We start from the raw sequence: 21,677 nt of genomic DNA, 5'->3' as shown, positions 1-21,677 counted from the left end.
GAATGACCAGGGCCAGAAACAAAGGAGGACATTTTGTGGTTGCCCTTGGTGAAGGAAGCTGGAACACTCAATCTTGGTAATGGAGTGATTCTAATGTTCAGGCAGGGCAGAAGACAGAATGGAAAGTTAGAACTGAGAACTCCATAGAATCCAAGCTGTTTTTCAGCTTGGGAGCCTGGATGGAAAGGGTTAACACCAGGCCTGGAATGAAGCAAGCCAGTCTCAGAATGACCTTGGTTTCACATAGTAGTTTCCATGGGAACGGGAGAGTTAACATAAATGTGTGCGTTTCCTTTGTTGTATGGGGCAGCATGTGGTTTGGGGTGACTAGCACAGTATAAAAGACTAGTGGGGTGCTCGCTACAGAGAACATATACTAAAACTGGAACGATCCAGAAGATTAGCAATGGCTCCTGTGCAAGGATGACATGCAAATTCATGAAGCATTCCATATTCGTAAAAAAACAAACTAGTGGTAGCTCTCTCCTGGACCCAAACCTAGTTCGGGGTGACATGGCTAAACACATCAAGAAGGTCAGAATCATCCGTAAATATGGGACTCGTTATAGCGCCTCCCTCAGGAAAATGGTGATGAAGATGGAATTAAGCCAGCCCACCAAGTACACTTGCTCCTTCTGTGGCAAAATCAAGATGAAAAGATGAGTTGTGGGGATCTGGCATCATGGCTCTTGCCTGAAAATTGTAGCCAGTGGAGCCTGGACCTACAGCACTACTATCCTCACAGGAACGTCTGAAGGAATTGAAAGACAAGTAGAAGCTCTATCATTTGAAACACTGCTTGCCTATGATAAACAGGTTAACTTATGCATCAAAATTGCTTTGCTGTTAAATTTATTAATTAGATGTTCTGATTTTCATTGCATTAACTCTGCTTTCTCAAAAGAGGCTTGGAAATTAAAATCTTGTACTTTTATTGGAAAAGAAAAACTGGTGGTAAAAAGGAGCTGTGACTTTTCTGTATCACAGGGACCTATAGATACCTAAGGCTCTCATGGGTAACAGTCATACACACCCTAAATGGGAGAAGAGGCAACAGAGGCTGTGGCTGCTGGGCCTCTCAATGAGATGAAGATACTACAGTAGATGACATAGATGACAGCTTTTTTTTTTTTATTTTATTTATTTATTTATTTTTTGGTCCATGAGTCTGATGGCTAACCTAATCCGTAAATGCACGTGCTGCTGCAGAGGCAGCTGGAGGAAAGGGCCTGTCCTTTCCTCAGGCAGGTGTGGGGTTTGAATTTACCCTTACCTGCATGAACCGCCAAGCTGAGACAATAATTCAAAATTAGCTCCAAGTTTGTAATATTTCTAAAACACCTGGCAGAGCTAACTGCAAAGCCACTCTGGAGGGACACACCCTCCAACCTAGCTGCTGGGATTCAAAAGACAAAACTGTACTAAAGCTCACAATCTAAAAGTATAAACCTACAAGGAAACAATCAATCCCTAGGACTAAAGATCAGAAGATCTAAAAAAACCCAGTAGGACGGCACCTCCAGGAACTTCGGATACTAGAAATAAACCTATTAAATAAAATTTTTAAAATATTTTTGAAATAAGGATATCAAGGAGGAACTGAAAACAAAAGGCTAAGAAAAAGTAAAATAAAGCACAGTGAGTAAAAATAGACAAACATGAAAAAATAGTCATTGAAATTAAAAATTAAATGTCATAAACATAAGATTAGACACAGCTCAGAAGATAAAAAGAATGAACTTGAAAACAGAGCTGAGGAAATTATTTAAAATTCATCACAGAGAGACAAGAAGATAAAAATATGAAGGCGAAGTCATGCAAAAGGGAACAGACATTCCCTGTTATTCCCCCAGGGATGTGATAAGTATGCCTAACATGTATCTAATAGCAGTCACTGGAGATCAGACTAAAAAGAACAGGGGAGAGAATATTTGAAGATATGTGGAATTTTCCTAGAATTAATGGAAGACAAAAAGCACAAATTCCAGCAAAGCAAATAAGACTAGTGACATTGGACAACACCAAAGACAAAGAAAAAATATTACAACTAATTATAGGGAGATATTACCAATATTTTTAATAATAATTAAACTGATAGAAGACCTTTCAACACAAGAGAAACCTGAAAGCAATGAGCAATCTATTATTTAAGGGGGGGAAAAAAAGATGGCTTACTTTACAGAGAGAAATACTACAAGAAAACAAAACAAAGAAATTTAATTTTAGGAAGAAGGAAACAGAATCCAGAAGGGAAGGGTCAACATACAAGCAGCAATGGTGAGAACTGTTAAATATGTGGGTAAATCTAAACAGGAAATGACTGTATAAAATAGTAATTATAAGTAATGACCACCCTGGCAACTGCTTTTAGAGATGAAGAAAAAAAAATGGAAATAAACTACCAGAGGATAACAACACACATGTAAAGCAGAAGAGGATGTTAAACTATTCTAAGGTCCTTGTATTGTTTGGGAGATGCTGATTAAATTTAGTGTTTGTTAAATCAGGAAAATAGACATTAAAAATTTAAGAGTAAACAGTATCAGAATAGAAGATAAAAAAGGAAATAAGGGGAATAAAGAAGATAAAAAGAAACAGTGCAATGAAGAGCAGGAAGAAGAAGCTCAGTAAACAGGATGCACAAAATAGAAAATAAATACCAATGTATCAATAATAAATAATCAAAGTAAATGTAAATGGGATTAAATTCACCAATTCAAAAGACAGAGTTTCAAACTGAATGAAGAAACCACCCACACAAGATCCAGCTATATGCCATTTTACGAGACACATGACAAAAGGGCATAGAAAACTGAAAGAAAACAGAAATAAAAAGAAGACCAAGCAATCTTAATCATAAGAAAGCTGGTGTACTTACGTTAATAGCAGACGAAATAAAAATCTTAGACCAAAAGCATTAGCAGGAATAAACAGAATAAAAAATAACGATAAAATTAATAATTTCCAAGAAAGTTTTTTAAAAACCTGGAATCTTTTTCCTAATTGTTGCAAAATAACATAAAATGCACCATCTTAACCATTTTTAAGTGTACAGTTAAGTACTAAGTACACTCACACTGTTGTGCAACAGATCTCCAGAACTTTTCATCTTGCAAAACTGAAACTCTATACCCATTAAACAACTCCCCATTCACCAGGAAGTTTTAAATGATACATTTGAGAAACTGGATCCCCAGTACCCAACAACTGGAAAAGACATTCTTTTTAAGATTGAGGCACTAAAAAAATTAGGTTGGCCTCCTATCTCTTCATGGTCACACTTAACCCTAGAAGACAGTGAAGCTATGCTTTGAAAATTCTCAAGGAAGATTTTATGTTCAAGTTAAACTGCTTTTTAAATATTTAAGGTAAGAAACTCATCAGGGAATATTGTTCTTGTGAGCTTTTTTGAGGATCCTCCTCGAGGACAAATCACAGACAATAAAAATTAGGAAAAGAGGCAGTGAAAGGATTGATAACGAGTACTGAATCTAATTACAGGTTGAACACTGAAAACAAAAGTGGCAATCAGGGTAATAGAACAGAATGTAAATGTTACGTGCCCTGACAATGTAGAAATGATACAAAAAACAGGGAAGGGAAAGGTAAAAGAAGGTGGAAGTTAGAATAAATAAGCTGATTTCCTCAATTTTTAATTGCTGGGGATGGGTGGGGGTAATGTCAAAGGATAATTTAAAGCTGATGAATCAAGTTATAAGTATATTAAAAGTATAAAGGCAAACTGTAAGAAGACACAATTGATTAAAATCAGGTGATAAAAGAAAGAGAAGGGAATGAGAAGGAAGAGGAAACATACTAATTTCATCACTGCTCCCAACAGGGATTAATAGATACTACCTATAGAAATGGATGATTAACAGTGGGGTTACAAATAGAACCACCAGAACAGAACCACAAGCCAGAAACACATACATGGAGAGGGAGAGAGAGAATGAGAAGACAAATGGGATTTTTTTTAATAGGCTTTAAAATCAAAAACTATACATAAAATGTACTAAGATCAAATATGTCTGCGTATCAATAGATATAAATGAGCTAAACTTACTTATTAAAACAAACCCTTCAGATTATATCACATACTCAAACCCAATTCAAGACCTATTCAGACACAGCTAAAAGAAGATAATTTTCAAAAAGCTAAAAGCAAAAGATGAGCAAAAGTACAGTAGGCAAATGTAAACAAAAGGAAGAAGACATTTTGTTAATATCATTGAATTCCACCACCAAAAAAGGCCTTTGTCTTTTTAGAGAGTAGAATAAAAGTATTGAGAACAAACTTTAGGCAGCCAATAAATAACTACTCATCCATTAACTCTCAGAAAATTTCTGGAAAACACATAAGCACATGTTTTACTTCTGGAGAGTGTAGAGAAAGAAGTAATTTCTACTCTTTCCCTTAAACAATTCTTCACAGTTTGAATTCTTACCAAGAGCGTGTTTTTACTTTTATAAGATAAAATGATCAATAAGAAATATTTCAATGAAATCAATAATTGTATTATATAATCTAAAATGAGTATTTTAGCTTTTCCCATATATTAGCAATTATATGTACTATGACATTTAATGACATATAATTTATAGAACTACTCCTAATAAACATGAAACTTTTCAAGATCCTATTCTACTTCCAGGTGACTACAAAATATTTATTTATTTATTTATTTATATATTTTTTAAAATTTTTATTTATTTATGATAGTCACACACACAGAGAGAGAGAGAGGCAGAGTCACAGGCAGAGGGAGAAGCAGGCTCCATGCACCAGGAGCCCAATGTGGGATTCGATTCCGGGTCTCCAGGATCACGCCCTGGGCCAAAGGCAGGCGCTAAACCACTGCGCCACCCAGGGATCCCTGTTTATTTATTTTTAAAGATTTTGTTTATTTATTTGAGAGAGAAAGTGAGTGGGGGAGAGGGAGAAGCAGACTCTCTACTGGGGAAGGAGCCCGACGCAGGGTTCTATCCCAGGACCCTGAGATCGTGACCTGAGCTGAAGGCAGACGCTTAACCGCTGAGCCACCTGGGCACTCCTAAAAGATTTAGATAAATGTAAATTATATATCTGGAGCTGTGATGCTCTAATTTTCAAACAGTTGTTAATATTCAAATTTATAACATGCAAACATGCAAGTATAACAGAAAGAAAATGTATTAACACTTCACTATAAAATTTCCTAAATATTTGAGTTGCCCATTAAAGCTAGATGTATAATGTATTTTTCAGTAGTCCTGCACTTCACCAATATACTGTATCTATGTAGTTTTGAGTGGTAAGTGCCTGAACATTATTTTTAACTTGTGTGTCTGGCTTCCCGCATGGAGCCTGCTTCTTCCTCTGCCTGTGTCTCTGCCTCTCTCTCTCTCTCTCTCTGTGTCTCTCATGAATAAATAAATAAAATCTTAAAAAAATAAATAAAAAATAATGTTCAAAGTAGAGAACAATTAAGAATTTCAGTTAATATGTACAAAGAGTTTATAATCAATGACATGACTAGCCTTTTTTTTTCAGTATACTTTTTATCACAAAAGGTTTCTGGATAAAAATAGAACTATAGATGGATGCAGGAGATGGACATATGGAGATAAACAAAATGAGCATTAAGCACTCACCAAACAGACTGAACTCAGACATTTAAAAAAACAACAGTTAATGCAAATATAGACAAGTCCTGCACTCTTTTTAAAAGATTTTTTTTAAGGGGAGCCTGGGTGGCTCAGTTGGTTGAGCATTTGACTCAGTTTCAGCTCAGGTTGTGATCTTGGGATCGTGAGATCAAACCCCATGGCAAGTTCCACATTCATCAGGGAGTCTGCTTGAGTTTCTCTCTCTCCCTCTGCCCCTCCCCCCTCCTGTGTGCATGCTCTCTCTAAATAAATAATCTTTAAAAACAGAGTTTTTATTGTGGTGAAATTTACATAAAATATACATAAAATAAAAATTACCACTTAAATCATTTTTAAGTGTCCAGTTGAGTGGCATTTGCACATTCACATTGTTGTGCAGCTGTCCCTATCCATCTCTAAATCTCTTTTCATTTTCCCAAACCAAAACTCTGTTCCCATTTAACACTTAACTTTCTGTTCCCCCTGCCCCTCACAACCACCATTCTACTTTATGTCTGTGAATGTGACTACTCCAAGTACCTCATATAAGTGGAATCATACAGTCTTTGTCTTTAGCAGTGTGAGGTTTCAACATGGCAGAAGACAGAGATGAAAATGTTGATAGGTACCCCCTCTGACTTGATGATATGTTATGTGGAAAGAACTGGAGAGTTGTATTATTTAGGAATGGTGGTAAAATAGTTACATCTCTTTGTGATGGGAGAAGTAGGTAGGGCTTCATATACAGAGAAATCTGGTTAAATCACATGAAAATGAGTTTCAGGTTTGGTTATATTATAATAAATGACTTTGTAGATTTTAAGATCTGGTATATGATTTATTTAGAAAACAATTTGGTTGAAAAGCAATAATATCCCTTCTAAAACTATCTTTAATAATTATAATGATAAATACTTTTTAAAAAAAGTTCTAACATATTAGTCATTGTTGCCAAGTGCCTTATATGTGTTATTTCATATAATCTTTATAACCCCCCTCTAAGAAGAGACTAGAGGCAGATGCTTAACTGCTTAAATGACTGAGCCACCCAGGCACCCCCATCTATATTGTTCTTAAATTGGGTTATCTTTTGTCTTTCTTGAATTTTTTCTCATTTCACCTATGAGTGTATGGACTCCAGAGAACAGAACTTGTCGCTTCCATTTCTTTTGTGATGGCAGTAGTGTGTAATGGAATGAGCAAGAGATGGGAAATAAGATAATACAGATGTCGGAGTCAAGCTCCAACTCTCTTATTGCCTATTAGTCTATTTGGATAAGTCACTAAACCTGTCTCAGACCCATGGCATTTTCTATAAAAACGATGTGATTTTTCACTGTGCTCTGTTGGATGGCATTCGTGAAGAATTTTATAGTTCCATAACTCAGGCACATGCAGTACAACCCACATTCAAGCCTAAAATTACTACACGGAGAGTGATAAAATAACAACTGCTAATGTCAGATGGTGGAGGCCATCTGATCTGGATTTATGGAGGGCATTTACCTTCTAACAGTTTTGCTTCAAAGTGGTGGTTAGAGTCAGCTTCCAAGCAACGGTATTTCATCACTTATCACAAGCTTTTGTAGTTTGCCCCTGGCCCTGCTCCCCAGCAAAGCAAGTCCATTAATCTAAAGTTAACTTGTCAGCACTCATTGGCAGACTGTGAGCTTTTACCTGGCCACAGAAGAATGTGACTTCATATTTATACCTCTGATATGCATCAGATTTAAAGCAAAAATCTAATCTAACTGCACTTGTGATCTCAGCCTAAACTCTTCTCCTTCTCTCTTCCCCCCAATAATTTGACAAAACAAACACCATAAATTAAACAAAAATTGCATAGGTCATATTACTCTTTTTTGTGGAATTATATCAATATAATAATAATAATAATAATAATAATAATAATAATATGCTTTCTATAAATTACCCAAGTAAAATATTCAGAATTCTAACTAGTATATCCAAATAAGATGGGATGCTGAAAGTACTGCAAAACCAAATTCACTTACTTGACATTTCTGACGCAACTGTCGTAGTTCTTTTATAACTGGGGCTAGAGCTGACTTCTTTTCAGATACCAATGAATTCAGTTTTTTTACCTGTCATTTAAACAAAATTGATGAGATTTTAAAAAAGAATTCAAAAGAACAAAAATAACTACATGCATAAATATATTTATTATAGTGTTATATAAGAGAATAAAAAAACTGTAAATTACTTCAAAACCAAATAATGGGGAAATGATTTAGTAAATGTTTCAGTAAGATGGAATAGCATTTAACTATTCAAAATGTCAATTATTAAGACCATAAACCATATAAGAAAATATTTGTAATCTAACACTGAATGATAAAAACAAATTAGAAAGTTCCATCTACAATCATGTTGTATTATTTTAAAAATATGTAATTATGTAGGTTATACAGTATATACATAACATAATGAAGTGATATTCAAAATATATAATAACCCAAAGGATATAAGTAATGACCAATCAAAATGGACACCAGCCATAGAGACTAATGGGGTCTTGAAGGCCTCTGCTGTGTTAAATGTTAATCTTTTTAGGACTCAGATTGTAGTGAGATCCTGAGGGTTCTGGGCAAGTGGCCAATGTGGAAAAAACAGGTGCAAGTGGGCATTCTAAGAGTCTGAGGCAGCAGCTATTTACCAATAAGGAAGGAAAGATTTCAACATTGTAATGTCTGATGAAGCTGCATCAATGCATTCAGGCTGAACACACATTCAGCTCCAAATATGGAAAGATACTAAGGACATATACAAAAATGAAGTAATTTTATTAGTTAGGGTGGTATGATTTGGGAAAACTTATTTTTTATCTTAAATATTTCCTTAATGTTCTGTGACTTTTACATACTTAAAAACCAAAAAGATAAGGCAGGCATTTCAATACATAATTCAATATGATATTTAATAAACTCATGTTTCCTTGGAAAAAAAGCCCTGCAAAATGCATAAATTATGACAAGTTAAACAAATCATTAGAATGGAAGCATTCAGAAGTGATTGATAGAGACAGATGAAAGAATATAAAGTAAACAATGTGCAGAAATGAAAATTTGAATGTTTCATTAAAAACAAAACACAAAAACATCTGCCTCTAGCTACACACACACACACACACAAAAACCCTAAAGTATAATCGGGATGCCTGGGTGGCTCAGTTGGTTAAGTGCTTTCAGCTCAAGTCATGATCCCTGCATCTTGGGATCAAGTCTTCCTCTCCCTCTGCTTCTCCCTGCCCCCATCAAACTCTCAAATAAATAAATAAAATCTTTAAACAAGTGTAATCACCATTTCAGACATGTCGTCGAGTGTTCGGCCTTTCATCTCATCAACTTCGGTCTTCAGTGCAGACACTCGTTCTAGTTCTTCCTGGGTGTAACTATATCCAGATATACCCTTTTTATCTTCAATGGTTTGCTGCAAGTAAAGAATAAAAATAGGTGTAAAAAATGGAGTCTACAAAATGGGTGTCAAAACCTTGATGATTCCATAAGACGTGTATAGATTTAATACTTAACAATGTCTTATAAATAAGACAAATTGGCTTAGAATCATAAAGAATAATTTTTATTGACTTCAACAATAATTACATACCTTTATATATTTTTCTTAGATTTTATTTATTTATTCAAGAGAGACAGAGAGAGAGAGAGAGGCAGAGATATAGGCATAGGGAGAAGCAGGCTCCTCACAGGGAGCCCGATGTGGGACTCAATCCCGGACCTCAGGATCATGTCCTGGGCCAAAAGCAAACGCTCAACCACTGAGCCACCCAGGTATCCCCATACCCTTATGTGTAATAAAGTTGCACTAAATTTTACTTTGGTAACCTCAGGTGCATAGTAAGTATTTCTAATTTTAGCACTTAATAAATATTTGGTGACTGAATTCTCAAATAATCAATATACTTATATTCATTCACCCATCCAATATATTTTTTAAAGACTTTATTTATTTATTTATTCATTCATGAGAGAGAGAGAGAGAGAGAAGGGAAGGCAGAGACACAGGCAGAGGGAGAAGCAGGCCACATGCAGGGAGCCCTATGTGGGACTCGATCCTGGGACTCCAGGATCATGCCCTGGGCTGAAGGCAGTGCTAAACCACTGAGCCACCCGGGCTGCCCTCCAATATTTATTATATACCTAAATGTGCTGAGCATAGTTCTAAGCGCCAGATATACTGCAGTGAACAAAACAGGAGGAAAAAAACCCAACTCTCTCACAGAGCTTACTTCTGGTGAGAGTAAACAAGCAATATGTAGACAAGTAAAACAGAGTGTGAGGTGAGAGTGGGATTGGAATCTTAAATAACAGTGTGGTTAGAGAAGGTCTTCCTGAGAAAATGACATCTGAGCAAAGCCCGAATGAAGTGAGGGAGCAAGTCATACAGATATCCAGGAGATCAGCAAGTGTAAAAGATGTGCGGTAGGAGCAAATCTGTCCTTTCCAAGAAACAGCCAGGAGACTGGTGGAGTTGAAAACAAAGTGAGAATGAGGTTAGGGGGCAGGGATCATATAGGACTCAGATGGTTTGCTGGAACAGTCTCAGTTAGTCTATTGTCCTTTGCATTTTCAAAAGTGTCCTACTTTAGATGATAAATTATATGGTTACTTTATTTTTAGGCCAATGAAAGAGTTTGGGTTTGTTTTAAATGAACTGGGAGGCTTGTTGGGCAGTTTAGAATAAAGGAATTTTTAAATGGCCACTTCAACATCTGTGCTGAGATCAAACTATAGAGGGACAAAGGAAGCCAGTTAGAAGACTACTCCAATAATTCAGGTTTGAGATAATGGTAGCATGAATCAGATGGTGGTGGTGAAGGTAATGAGAAGTGGTTGTGTATCTATTTTAAAGACAACAAAATATTACAGCAGATTAGATGTAGGGTGTGAGGGAAAATGAAAGATAAAGAATGACTAAAGTTTCTGGCCTGCAAAACTGAGGGGATGGAGCTGCCATTTGTTGAAATGAGAAAGACCTGGTAAGACAAGGTTTGAGGGAGTAATGAAGACTAGAAATTTAGTTTTGGACATGTTAAAAATTTGAAATGTCCAGTAGATATCCAAAAAGAGGTCAAGATGTTATAGAATGGGATTTAGGAAGGAATCTAAAAGAGATATAAAGTTGGGAGTTGTCTGCATAGATAAGGTCTTTAAAGTCTTGAGACAGGATAAGATCACCAAGGGAGTGAAAGAAGAGATCTAAGGGCTAAGCTTGAGGAACTCCAATATTTAGACCTTGGAGAGAAATGAGAAGAACTCAGCCACTGAGTAGGAATAGGAGTGCTAGTAAGGGAGAAGAACAAGGAAAGTAGTTTACTAGAAGATAAGTAAAGGAAGAGGGAGTGATCAACTATGTCAAACACTGCTAATAGGCCAAGTAGGAAATGGACCAAGAATTGCTCACTGGGGATCCCTGGGTGGCGCAGCGGTTTGGCGCCTGCCTTTGGCCCAGGGCGCGATCCTGGAGACCCGGGATCGAATCCCACATCGGGCCCCCTGTGCATGGAGCCTGCTTCTCCCTCTGCCTATGTCTCTGCCCCTCTCTCTCTCTCTCTCAGTGACTATCATAAATAAATAAAAATTAAAAAAAAAAAGAATTGCTCACTGGATTTAGCAATGTGAGGTACTGGTGATCTTGATAAGAGAAATTTTGGTGAAATGACCTGATTGGAGAGAGTTCAAAAGAGGCTGGAAAAACCAAAAGGAGAGGGGGGAATGGAAGAAGAGTTGGAATTTGGGGCTGCCAATAAAATTGAGACTCCTAAGAAAGGAATAGAGGGAACTATAAAGTATTAGCCCCAAATTCTGTATGTAATTTCCACTTTGGGCATTACCAAATCCTGACCTGTGCACAAGGAGGGTAAGACTCCTAGTAACCAAATGGAGATCAATAGATGGGTGACTAAAAAAGCTGGGCAAAGATTTCAGTATCTCATAGTGCTAGAGAGACAGAGGTAGGAATTCAAGACTAGTCAATAGCTCCAGACTATTAGCTGAAATCCCAGAAAGGCTACTCCTGAGGAGTATGGGTTATAATTATTTTTTTTTAATTTTTTTAAAAATTTTTATTTATTTATGATAGTCACAGAGAGAGAAAGAGAGGGGCACAGACATAGGCAGAGGGAGAAGCAGGCTCCATGCACCGGGAGCCCGATGTGGGATTCGATCCCGGGTCTCCAGGATCACGCCCTGGGCCAAAGGCAGGCGCCAAACCACTGCGCCACCCAGGGATCCCTAGGAGTATGGGTTATAATCTAAGAGTAAGAGCTAGGTGCTAAATGTAAGGACTACTTCCTAGGACTAGAGTTTCTGATACAGGTATAAGGGCTGCATTTTAGGAATAAGAGAAAACTGGAAAAATATCAGCTCTAACAAAACTGAATCAAGATTATCTATGAGGAAAAAAATCAAACACTTCCTTTTAAGGATAAAGGAAGTGTTTCCAGAACCTGACATTCAATGAAAAAGTACTAGGTAAGCAAAGTAACAGGAACAAATGTCTGACAATCAAGAGAAAAAAATACAGATTAATAGAAATGGACACTCAGATGAATTTATCAGACAGGACATTAAAAAAAGCTGTGATTATTATATTTAAGACAATAAATGAAAAGTTGGGGAATGTTACAAATAACTGGGATCTATAAAATAGAATCAAATGGAAATTCTAGAACTGAGATACATAATAAGTAATATTCAGAATTCAATATATGGATTACATAGCAGATTAGACACAGAAGATTAATGAAGGAGAAGATAGCACAGCAGAAAAAAAATTCAGATTAAGTCACAGAGAACAAAAATAATGGAAAATGGAGGGCAGCAAAACAGGGGTGCCTGGGTAGCTCAGTCTGTTATGCAGCTGACTCTTGATTTCAGCTCAGATCATGATCTCAGGATCCTGGGAAGCAAGCCTCACCATTGGCTTCATGCTGAGCACTCTCTCTCCCTCACCCTCTGCCCATCCCTCCCCACTCATGCTCTCTCCTTCTCTAAAAATAAATAAATAAATTAAAAAAAAAAAGCAAAACACAAAATCCATAATAAACATGGTAAATAGTGAAAAAGCCTAACACACACAAAAAAGCCTAACACATATGTAGTTGTCACTGTAGCTCAAGGAAAGAAGAGGATGGGATTATAATATTTAAAGAAATACTGGCTGAGAACTTTCCAAAAACTGACAAAAGACATTAAAACCATAATTTAAGAAGCTTCACAGACCCTAAGACAGATAATAATAAAAAAAAACTAGGAATATCATAGTAAAATTGCTAGAAAACCAAAGACAGGAAAAAAAAATCTTACCAACCAGATAGTAACATACTACCTTAAAAAACAAGCAATAACGGAAGCCAGCAGCCAATGGAATTAAATCTTTAAAGTACTGAAAGAAAATAACTGCCACCCTAGAATTCTATATTTAGTGAAAATGTGCTTCAAAATGAAGGTGCAATAAAAATGTTTTAAGAAAAATAAAAATTGAGAGGATTTATCACCAGCAGACCCACACTAAATGAAATACTAAAAATGAGATCCTAGTAGAATAATGATGATGATGATACAGGAAGGAAGGAAAGAGTCATGAAGCAGGTACATAAAAAAAATAATATTTAATATTATATTTAATAATATTGAATTATTATATTTAATAATACTTGAATCCCACATAATATTATTATATTTATGTGGGATTCAAGTTGTATTTAGAATTTAAAAGTATATATCCACAATAGCACAAAATATGAGAAAGAAGTAAATGGAATCAAAGTATTATAAATTTCTTACATTGGCTAGGATACAGTAAAATAGGGAAGACTGTACTCAGCCAAAGATGGATGTTATAGTTTCTGGATAAGCATTCAAGAACAACAGGGATACCAAAAAGAAACTATAACCAGTAAGCTGAAAGAAGGGAAACATGGAAGATAAAAATACTTGAGTAATACAACTTTCAAAGGGAAGAAAGGAGAAAAAAATGAAGAACTAATGGAACAAATAGAAAACTTTGAAAAACCAGTAATTACATTAAATGTAAAGAGATTAAATACTTCAGTGAAAAGAAAAAGATTGCTGGATAGAACTAGAGTGTACAATGCTAAGCGAAATAAGTCAGAGAAAGATAAATACCATATGATTTCACTCATACATGGAATTTAAGAAACCAAACAGATGAACATAGGAAAAGGGAAGGAAAAATAAAATAAGATAAAAACGGGGAGGGAGGCAAACCATAAGAGACTCTTAACAATAGGGAACAAACTGAAGGTTGCTAGAGGGGAAGCGGGTGAAGGAATAGGGTAAATGGTAATGGGCACTAAGGAGGGCACTTGTAATGAGCACTGGGTGTTAAATGCAAATGATGAATCACTAAATTCTACCCCTGAAATTAATACTACATTTTATGTTAACTGACTACAATTTAAATAAATTCTTAGCAGAAAAAAAAGACAAAGATTGCCACACTATATAAAAATATAAAGCTAGCTATATATTTCTTATAAAATACATACAATAATTATAAAGATGGAGAAAGGTTGAAAGGATGTAAAAGATATGTGTCTTTTAAACATTAACTAGAAGAAAGTTTGGCTGTATTAATAACAGATTAGTATATTATGAGAGATATATATTATGAAAGATTAAAAAAAAAGGGTATTTCCTAATTATCAAAGGGCCAATTTAACAGGAAGGTAATGATACTAGATTTGTATGGACTAATAACATAATCTCAGGATATTTGCAGTGATACTGCGGGTGCTCTGTCCTGATTTGCTTACAGGGCCAGTGTACCTATCCCTTAACTGTTGTGAGAATTGACTATTAATGGCTTATAGTTATCCCTTCTTCAAAATGTGCCCTTGGCTGAGCAGGAATTGCATCACACCACCTTCTGGGTCCATAGCACACGACTGACTGACAGCGGGGTACAAAAGGGTAATTTTCTTGCCTAAAGACAAGACTAACTTTGTGATGCGATTTGTATTCCAGAGCTCCTCGTGAGATCAGACTGAAACTGGACTCCAAATGAATCCACTTTTCCTCACTGCTTCATTCTGGTTCCTCACTTCCTTTCTCCTAAGAGCACTCTCTGACTTAATCATGTGCAGAGGAATAAGAATTCTTGTTTTAGGTTCTGTTTCTAGAGAACCTGACTGAACTATAAAAATGGGCTTCTAGAGTAGGATTGCTCACTGGCTGAAGGAGCTCCATCGCTGGTGGCAGGGTGAATAGCGTTAGACCCATACATGTTATAGCAGTACAATTGTTAATACTTGTGGTGAACTGAGGCAGAGTGTAAGTGGAAGGTGACTATAGTGGTTGTGAGAATGGAAAGCTCAGATCTCCTTCAGGAGAACCTGCTAAAAACAGACTTGACTGCCATAACTGCTTCCACTATCAGGCTCCTACGAAGTCCATGCTTCCCCCAGGCTGTTCCTAGAATGACTGAGCATGGCAATAGTACAAAGGCTGGCCTGTTCCTGCCTGACAGGGCACTCCTCTAGTGGGTGACTGGTTTGGGAACTCCCCTTTATCCAGACTAAAACTTTCCTAAAATTGTGCAGCAGTCTGAGGCTCTTCCTATACAATCCTCCTTCCTTTTCTCTCCCTTCACGGGTGTCAGACTTCTACTAGGGTTTAATGGTTTTCCTTGCCTCCTCTTGCTCCCTTTATCTTTCACAGTATTTACTCCAGCAAATCTCTTGTACATCTAATCCCATCTTGGCATCTGCTTCTTGAACCATCACAGGGATGCACTAGCTGGTACAATGTTGCTGGTGTTTAAGAAGTATGCAGAAATAATAACTATAAGGACTGCGGATCTGGGGTGGATGTTGCTAAGCTCCATTTATAGTTGAAGAGATAAAATTATGGGCTCAAATATATTAATCAATAATTTTTTAAAAGATTTTATTTATTTATTTGTGACAGAGAGGGAGAGAGAGAGGCAGAGGGAGAAGCAGGCTCCATGCAGGGAGCCCAAGGTGGGACTCAATCCCGAGTCTCTAGGATCACAACCCAGGGTGAAGGTGGCACTAAACCACTGGGCCACTGGGGCTGCCCTATTAATCAATAATTTAAAGCAAAGTGATAAGGTCAGAAAACCTTCTTTGGAGCTGTAAAGAAACTCTCATTTCCTTTTTTTTTTAAATAATAAATTTATTTTTTATTGGTGTTCAATTTGCCAACATACAGAATAACACCCAGTGCTCATCCCGTCAAGTGCCCCCATCAGCGCCCGTCACCCATTCACCCCCACCCCCCGCCCTCCTCCCCTTCCACCACCCCTAGTTCGTTTCCCAGAGTTAGGAGTCTTTATGTTCTGTCTCCCTTTCTGGTATTTCCTACCCATTTCTTCTCCTTTCCCTTCTATTCCCTTTCATTATTATTTATATTCCCCAAATGAATGAGAACATATAATGTTTGTCCTTCTCCGATGAAACCCTCATTTCCTATGGCTGAAGGGCAAAGGTAGCTGAAAACCAGGCACACAACTTAATTGTTACCAGGGCAAAACTTCAGAGAAGTCTGAATATATTCTAGGCCAAAGCCAGGGCTTTGAGAAAGGGTACTGAGTCTGGGATGGAATACCTGCATAGACTCACCTGAGAACCTTGAACCTCTAGATTATCTTATATCCTCTGGGCAGTGGCAAGAGGCTTAGCTTGTTGGTCAGGGGCCTAGGAGAAGTAGGTGCCTGGATTGGAAGACTGGGGACAAGAAGGTCTGGGGAAGAGGCACGCAGATAGACCTACCAGAGTAATACACTAAGTGTAAAGATCTTTTCTCTTTTCATTGTATGCTAATGGCCACTAGAGAATGTCCAAAGCAGAAGAGAGCACTAAACAACCAAGTGGAAAGGATGATTTGGCCAGTAGACAGCAGGCCACCCAGTGCTTAGACAATGGGCTCATGAACATAATGGCTATGCTGGCAGAGATGGAGGCTAAGCTAGGGCCAAATAGCACAGGCTCCCTCTCACAGTGCCCATCTAGCTACTCCCACTGCCAAATGTCTGACCCGGCAAAAACAGAGACCAATCCTGAGTTCTAAATATGGAATCATACCTTGAGAAAACCAATCATCTTTCTGTCTCGAAAAGGACAACATTTCATCCTGACTTGGACTGACTGGCCCATATTCTGGGCAAGTATTTGCTTTTCTTTCCCATAATATTTCAGCCAGCATCACTATCCAAGGGCTCAGAGTATCTGGTCTACTGATGTGGAATTCCATATAATATCATTCAGACCATGGGATTACTTTATGGCAAAGGGGATATGGTGGTGGACACAGGACCATGGGATTCAGTCACTGTGCCAGATACCATACCATCCAGGAAGCTAATAGCCTGATAGACTGGTAGAAGGGCCTTGTGAAGGTACAACTGAGGTACAGCTTAGAGGCCTCACAGGCCTGTGAGGTTGATTTCTATTCTTCAAGATAGAGTATACATTTTAAACCAATGCCCACCACTTGGTGCTGTGTAGCAAACAGAAAGAACACATGGGTCTTGGAACTACGGAATGAAAGTATAAGTGTCACCACTCACTAGGATGCCCACTTATACACTTAGGAAATTATGTTTCCCTTCCTGACACTTTTAGGCTCTGTAGGTGTAGATGTTCTGTCTTCCAGAGTGGGTATGCTTTCACCAGATGCACATTAAAAGGCCTTTAAATTTAATGCTCTGGCTATACCATCTTGTCACTTGGGCTCTTCATGCCCATAGACCAGCAGGCAAAAAAAAAAAAGTTATAGTGATAGGAATACTAATGCTATACAAATACTGCTATATAATAAGGGCAGATAGGAATATGTTTGGCACTCAGGTGATCTATTAGGGCTTATGTGGGTACTCCTATGCCCAGTTTTAACAATAAATGAGTAAGTACAGCAACCACAGCCTGCTAAGGTCATAGTTCATAGAGTCTCCCACCTTTTAAAGATAAGGTACTGGGTCATCCCATCAAGAAAGTCATTTAAACCAGTCAAGGTGCTAACCAAACATGAGGGAAATCTAGAATGGATGATAAAGGAAGAAGACATTGAGTATTACTATGCTCTTGGGATGAAATGTAGCAATGAGAGTTTCCATTTGTCCTATTAATCTTCCTCCTACAAATTTTCCTAGAAATTGTGACCAACCAGAATCCTTTAGAAGCTATTCCTAAATGGAGTCAATTTGACATGAGAAACAGGTAGATCCCAGCATTATAAGGGGTGGGTTGTAATGGATGTTGTTGGTGCCTCACTCAGACCTCATCTGCAACCTGCCATGACTTGTTGACTGCTAAAGGTTCACAACTACCCCCTCGTCCAGGGGATGCTCTGCCATTGCGCTAGGGGGTTACTCTCTCCGCCACAGCCAATGACTGATACAGGAGTATAAAAGGCCAGCCCCTTTGCCTCAAGATGGAATCAACTTCACGCTGCAATTTGTGCTCCAAAGTTCCTCACAGAATCAAAATGAAGCTGTCTAGTCAGGACTACATCCCTGCTTGGCTCTTTTCTCCTGCTGTATCTGCTTATCTCACCCCCCTTCTTCTGAAGGCACTCCCTCCCTCAATAAACCACTTGTACAAAGTATTCCCTTTTCAGGCTCCACTTCTAGGGAACCCAACTTAAAAAATGTAAAGAAAAACCGATGGAACTAAAAAAAGAAGCAGACAAAGCAATAATCATAGAGATTTTAACACACCCCTTTCAATAACTAATGAAACAAGCAGACAAAAATATCAATAGGAATATGTAAGATTTGAATATTGTGGTTAACATACTTGACTGAATTGACATATAGAGAACACCATCCCCAACCACTGCAGAATACACATTCTTTTCAACTGCACTGGGACAATTACCAAAATAGACCATATGCTGGACCATAATGCAACACTCAACAAATTTTAAAGGACTAAAACTGCACAGAATGTTCTCTGGTCACAGTGGAAATAAGGTAGAAGTCAATAACAGAAAGGTAACTAGAAAATGCTTGTTTTTTTTTTTTTAAACTTTTAAAACAATTTATTTATTTATGATAGTCACAGAGAGAGAGAGAGAGAGAGAGAGAGAGAGAGGCAGAGACACAGGCAGAGGGAGAAGCAGGCCCCATGCACCGGGAGCCCGACATGGGAATCGATCCCGGGTCTCCAGGATCGCGCCCTGGGCCAAAGGCAGGTGCCAAACCGCTGCGCCACCCAGGGATCCCGAAAATGCTTGGTTTTTTAAGCAATAATCCATAGATCAAAAAATCATTATGGAAATTAGAAAATATTTTTGAAGTAAACAATAACACAATTACTACCTATCAATTTTGAAAGTAGTGTCATTAGATTCATGGCTTAGGGACGCCTGGGTGGCTCAGTGGTTGAGTCTGCCTTTGGCTCCTGGAGTCGCGGGATCAAGTCTCATATTGGGCTCCTTGTGGGGAGCCTGCTTTTCCCTCTGCCTGTGTCTCTGCCTCTCTTTCTCTCTGTTTGTCATAAATAAATAAATAAAATCTTAAAAAAAAATTCATGGCTGATGCACAGTAAATTAAGTTTTCTATCTTACATTCTCTAGAAACAAACAATATTCAACAGCATGAGACAGAAAGTTCATATTGCCAGCTAATCAACAACTGGTTGAAACTTCATTCACATCTCCCAGATTAATGCTAGTTGGTAAACCAACATCCTGATAAAATAATTTCATCATGGGTAAAAGGAACAAAAATCTAAATCAAGAAAATTCTGAGGATCTGGCATCCACAATGAAAGGTTTTGTTGTCAGAGAGGCTACTCTGGGCTTAACTTTTTTCTGACGACCAAGGCACAAATGCATAAAGAACAAGCCTGGAGGCAAACTTCCATATGGTACCTTCCCTAGATATTTCTTCCTAGAGCTCCACAGAAATAGCTGCTTAGAAATTTCTGCCCAGCAGGCCATGATAAATAAATATTTTACAGTCACTCTCTTGGTATGATCATTATTGCTACTTGGAATTCAATCTCTATTAATTACCCCAAAGTCAGCACAATGAAAAAGCTAGTGCTTACTGCTACATTAAAAAATAAATTAAAATAAATAAATAAAAAAATAAAAAATAAATAAATCAGGGGGCACCTGAGTGGTTCAGTTCCTTAAGCATTAGACTCTTGGTTTTGGCCCAGGTCACGATCTCAGAGTCATGAGAGCAAGCCCCACATCGGGCTCTGAGCTCAGCACAGAGCCTGCTTGAAATTCTCTCCCTTTCCCTCTGCCCCTCCCACTGCTTATGAACATGTACACATCTTTCTAAAATCAAATAAATAAGATCTTTAAAATAAATAAGCTTATATGATACCTCTGTAATTATTCAGAGAACATTAATAATTTTTTAGTGCTTTCAGTAAAAACAATGACCTCAGTATATAGTTATTACCCATAAACCTCCTGTCATTTATATTTCTAGCATCCCAAGATAATATTGTATTACCAGTTGATGTTGAATATTTTCATGACGTTGCTTAAGAAGTTCTTCTGTCCTCTGTAAGAGACCGAATTCAGCTTTAAATCCAGCTATTATTTGATGCTTCTTTTTGAAAACTGTACTCTTGCTTCGAAGTTTACTGACATATCGTTTGAACTATAAAAGAATACAACATATAACCTCGTAAGTAGAAATGTCATTGCCAAAAAAAAAAAAAAGAAATGTCATTGCCAAACATATATAACCTCAATGTATTAGGAAAGTGTTATTGTCTCCTGTCCAAAATGAGTGTCACAGGTATATAATAATAACTTAATGTCATTAGAAAACTTGGAAAGACTAACTGCTCAATTAAAATTTTTTGTGTAGATTTTAATTTTGGAACTCTTCGAAATATTATAAATCTTCATGTAAAAGCTATTTGTTTTGGGCTTTTCAAATAAGGATAAAAAATCAGAAACTCAACCCTATAAAGGAAAAAGGTTAAGAAAGAAGGAGGAGCAGGAGGAGGAGAAGGAGGAGAAGAAGAAGAAGTAGGAAATCGATTCTGGCTGTGATCTTATCATGATATCTCTTGCATACTGTACTATTTTGGTAGCACTGCATCTACGGAGATTAATAATAGACAACCAGAATAGTCAACAACTGTATTTATCATTTAAGAAATGTACTGTGATCATATACACTAAGCAGCATCTCAGACATTGGGATGAAACTCATACCAAACCTTAAAAAGCTAAGAATATTCCAAGTTAGTGGGAGTTTATAGTTGCTTAATTCAGCTCTTTATTTACTGATATAATGCTGTAACTACTCTAATGGAAAGATTCCACTATTAAGTAATACCAACTATAGTTTGGAAAAGCAAATGAAATGAATTGGAATTAAAGGAATTCATTTGATAAGCACTACTTACTATTATGTACTAGTGCTAGACACGGAGAATACAAGATACCCAGAAGTCCTGCCCTCACCAAGCTTAAGGAAATAGTGGTAAAACCAAACATTGAACTGATGTGTACAACCATGGTGAACATTATAAAGAAGTAAAGGGGCCCTTAGAATGAATAAACAGGAGTTTAACCAGGGTTGGGATGAAGGCAGAAAAGGTGGATGTTGGGATTTAGGAGAGGAGGATTATGGCAAGCTTCTCAAAATAATTACATTTAAACCAAGACTGAAGATGTAAGAATGTGCTAAAGGAAGAAGGAAGAGGCAAAGAAGAATATTCCAGGTAGAGGAAACAGAAGGTGTAAAAATTCTGGCTCATTAAAAGTATTGCTTGGTATAAGAAGCAAATGCCAGCTGCAAATGTGAGAAGTTTCTGAAACAGAACATAATACTTAAAAAAAAAATCACTTCCTCTTATGTACCATTATACTAATAATTTTAAGATTTTTTTAAACTACATAAAATGATTTTTCTTCCTGCTCTATCCTTTTATTAACTACATTATAAAGAAAACTTCCAAGTAAGAATTGGAATATAACATTGGAAAATGTTATATTTAAGCACGCCACTTCAAAACAAAACTAAGTTTCCATTTTACCTAATACAAG

At 37.1% G+C, this 21,677-nt stretch overlaps 1 protein-coding gene, 1 long non-coding RNA gene and 1 other non-coding gene across 16 annotated transcripts in view; 2 read left to right on the top strand and 1 right to left on the bottom strand.

The window, feature by feature from the left end:
• The window catches only part of IFT81 (intraflagellar transport 81), a 106,894-nt gene that overhangs the window by 39,565 nt on the left and 45,652 nt on the right, over positions 1–21,677 (bottom strand). For all 14 annotated transcript variants that reach the window (XR_003146569.3, XR_003146567.3, XR_003146568.3 and 11 more), the window contains exons 12-14: positions 20,125–20,274; positions 8,950–9,078; positions 7,644–7,733 (exon numbers count right to left, since the gene is read on the bottom strand). Coding sequence is in view for 10 of the 14 variants with exons in the window: in XM_025473882.3 (XP_025329667.1) it covers positions 7,644–7,733; positions 8,950–9,078; positions 20,125–20,274 (369 nt within the window). In the remaining 4 variants the exon portion in view is untranslated. The remainder of the gene's footprint in view (positions 1–7,643; positions 7,734–8,949; positions 9,079–20,124; positions 20,275–21,677) is intronic.
• Positions 119–20,263, top strand: LOC125753727 (uncharacterized). The gene is made up of 2 exons (XR_007406184.1): positions 119–3,368; positions 20,101–20,263. It is a non-coding gene; the product is annotated as an uncharacterized LOC125753727 (long non-coding RNA).
• On the top strand, positions 354–458 carry LOC112677052 (U6 spliceosomal RNA). Its single transcript, XR_003146821.1, has one exon. It is a non-coding gene; the product is annotated as a U6 spliceosomal RNA (small nuclear RNA).

The sequence above is a fragment of the Canis lupus genome, chromosome 26 (genome assembly GCF_003254725.2).
Source record: "Canis lupus dingo isolate Sandy chromosome 26, ASM325472v2, whole genome shotgun sequence".
Classification (NCBI taxonomy): domain Eukaryota; kingdom Metazoa; phylum Chordata; class Mammalia; order Carnivora; family Canidae; genus Canis; species Canis lupus.
The sequence above is the reverse complement of the archived record's forward strand: the minus strand, read 5'-3'. Positions and strand labels throughout refer to the sequence as shown.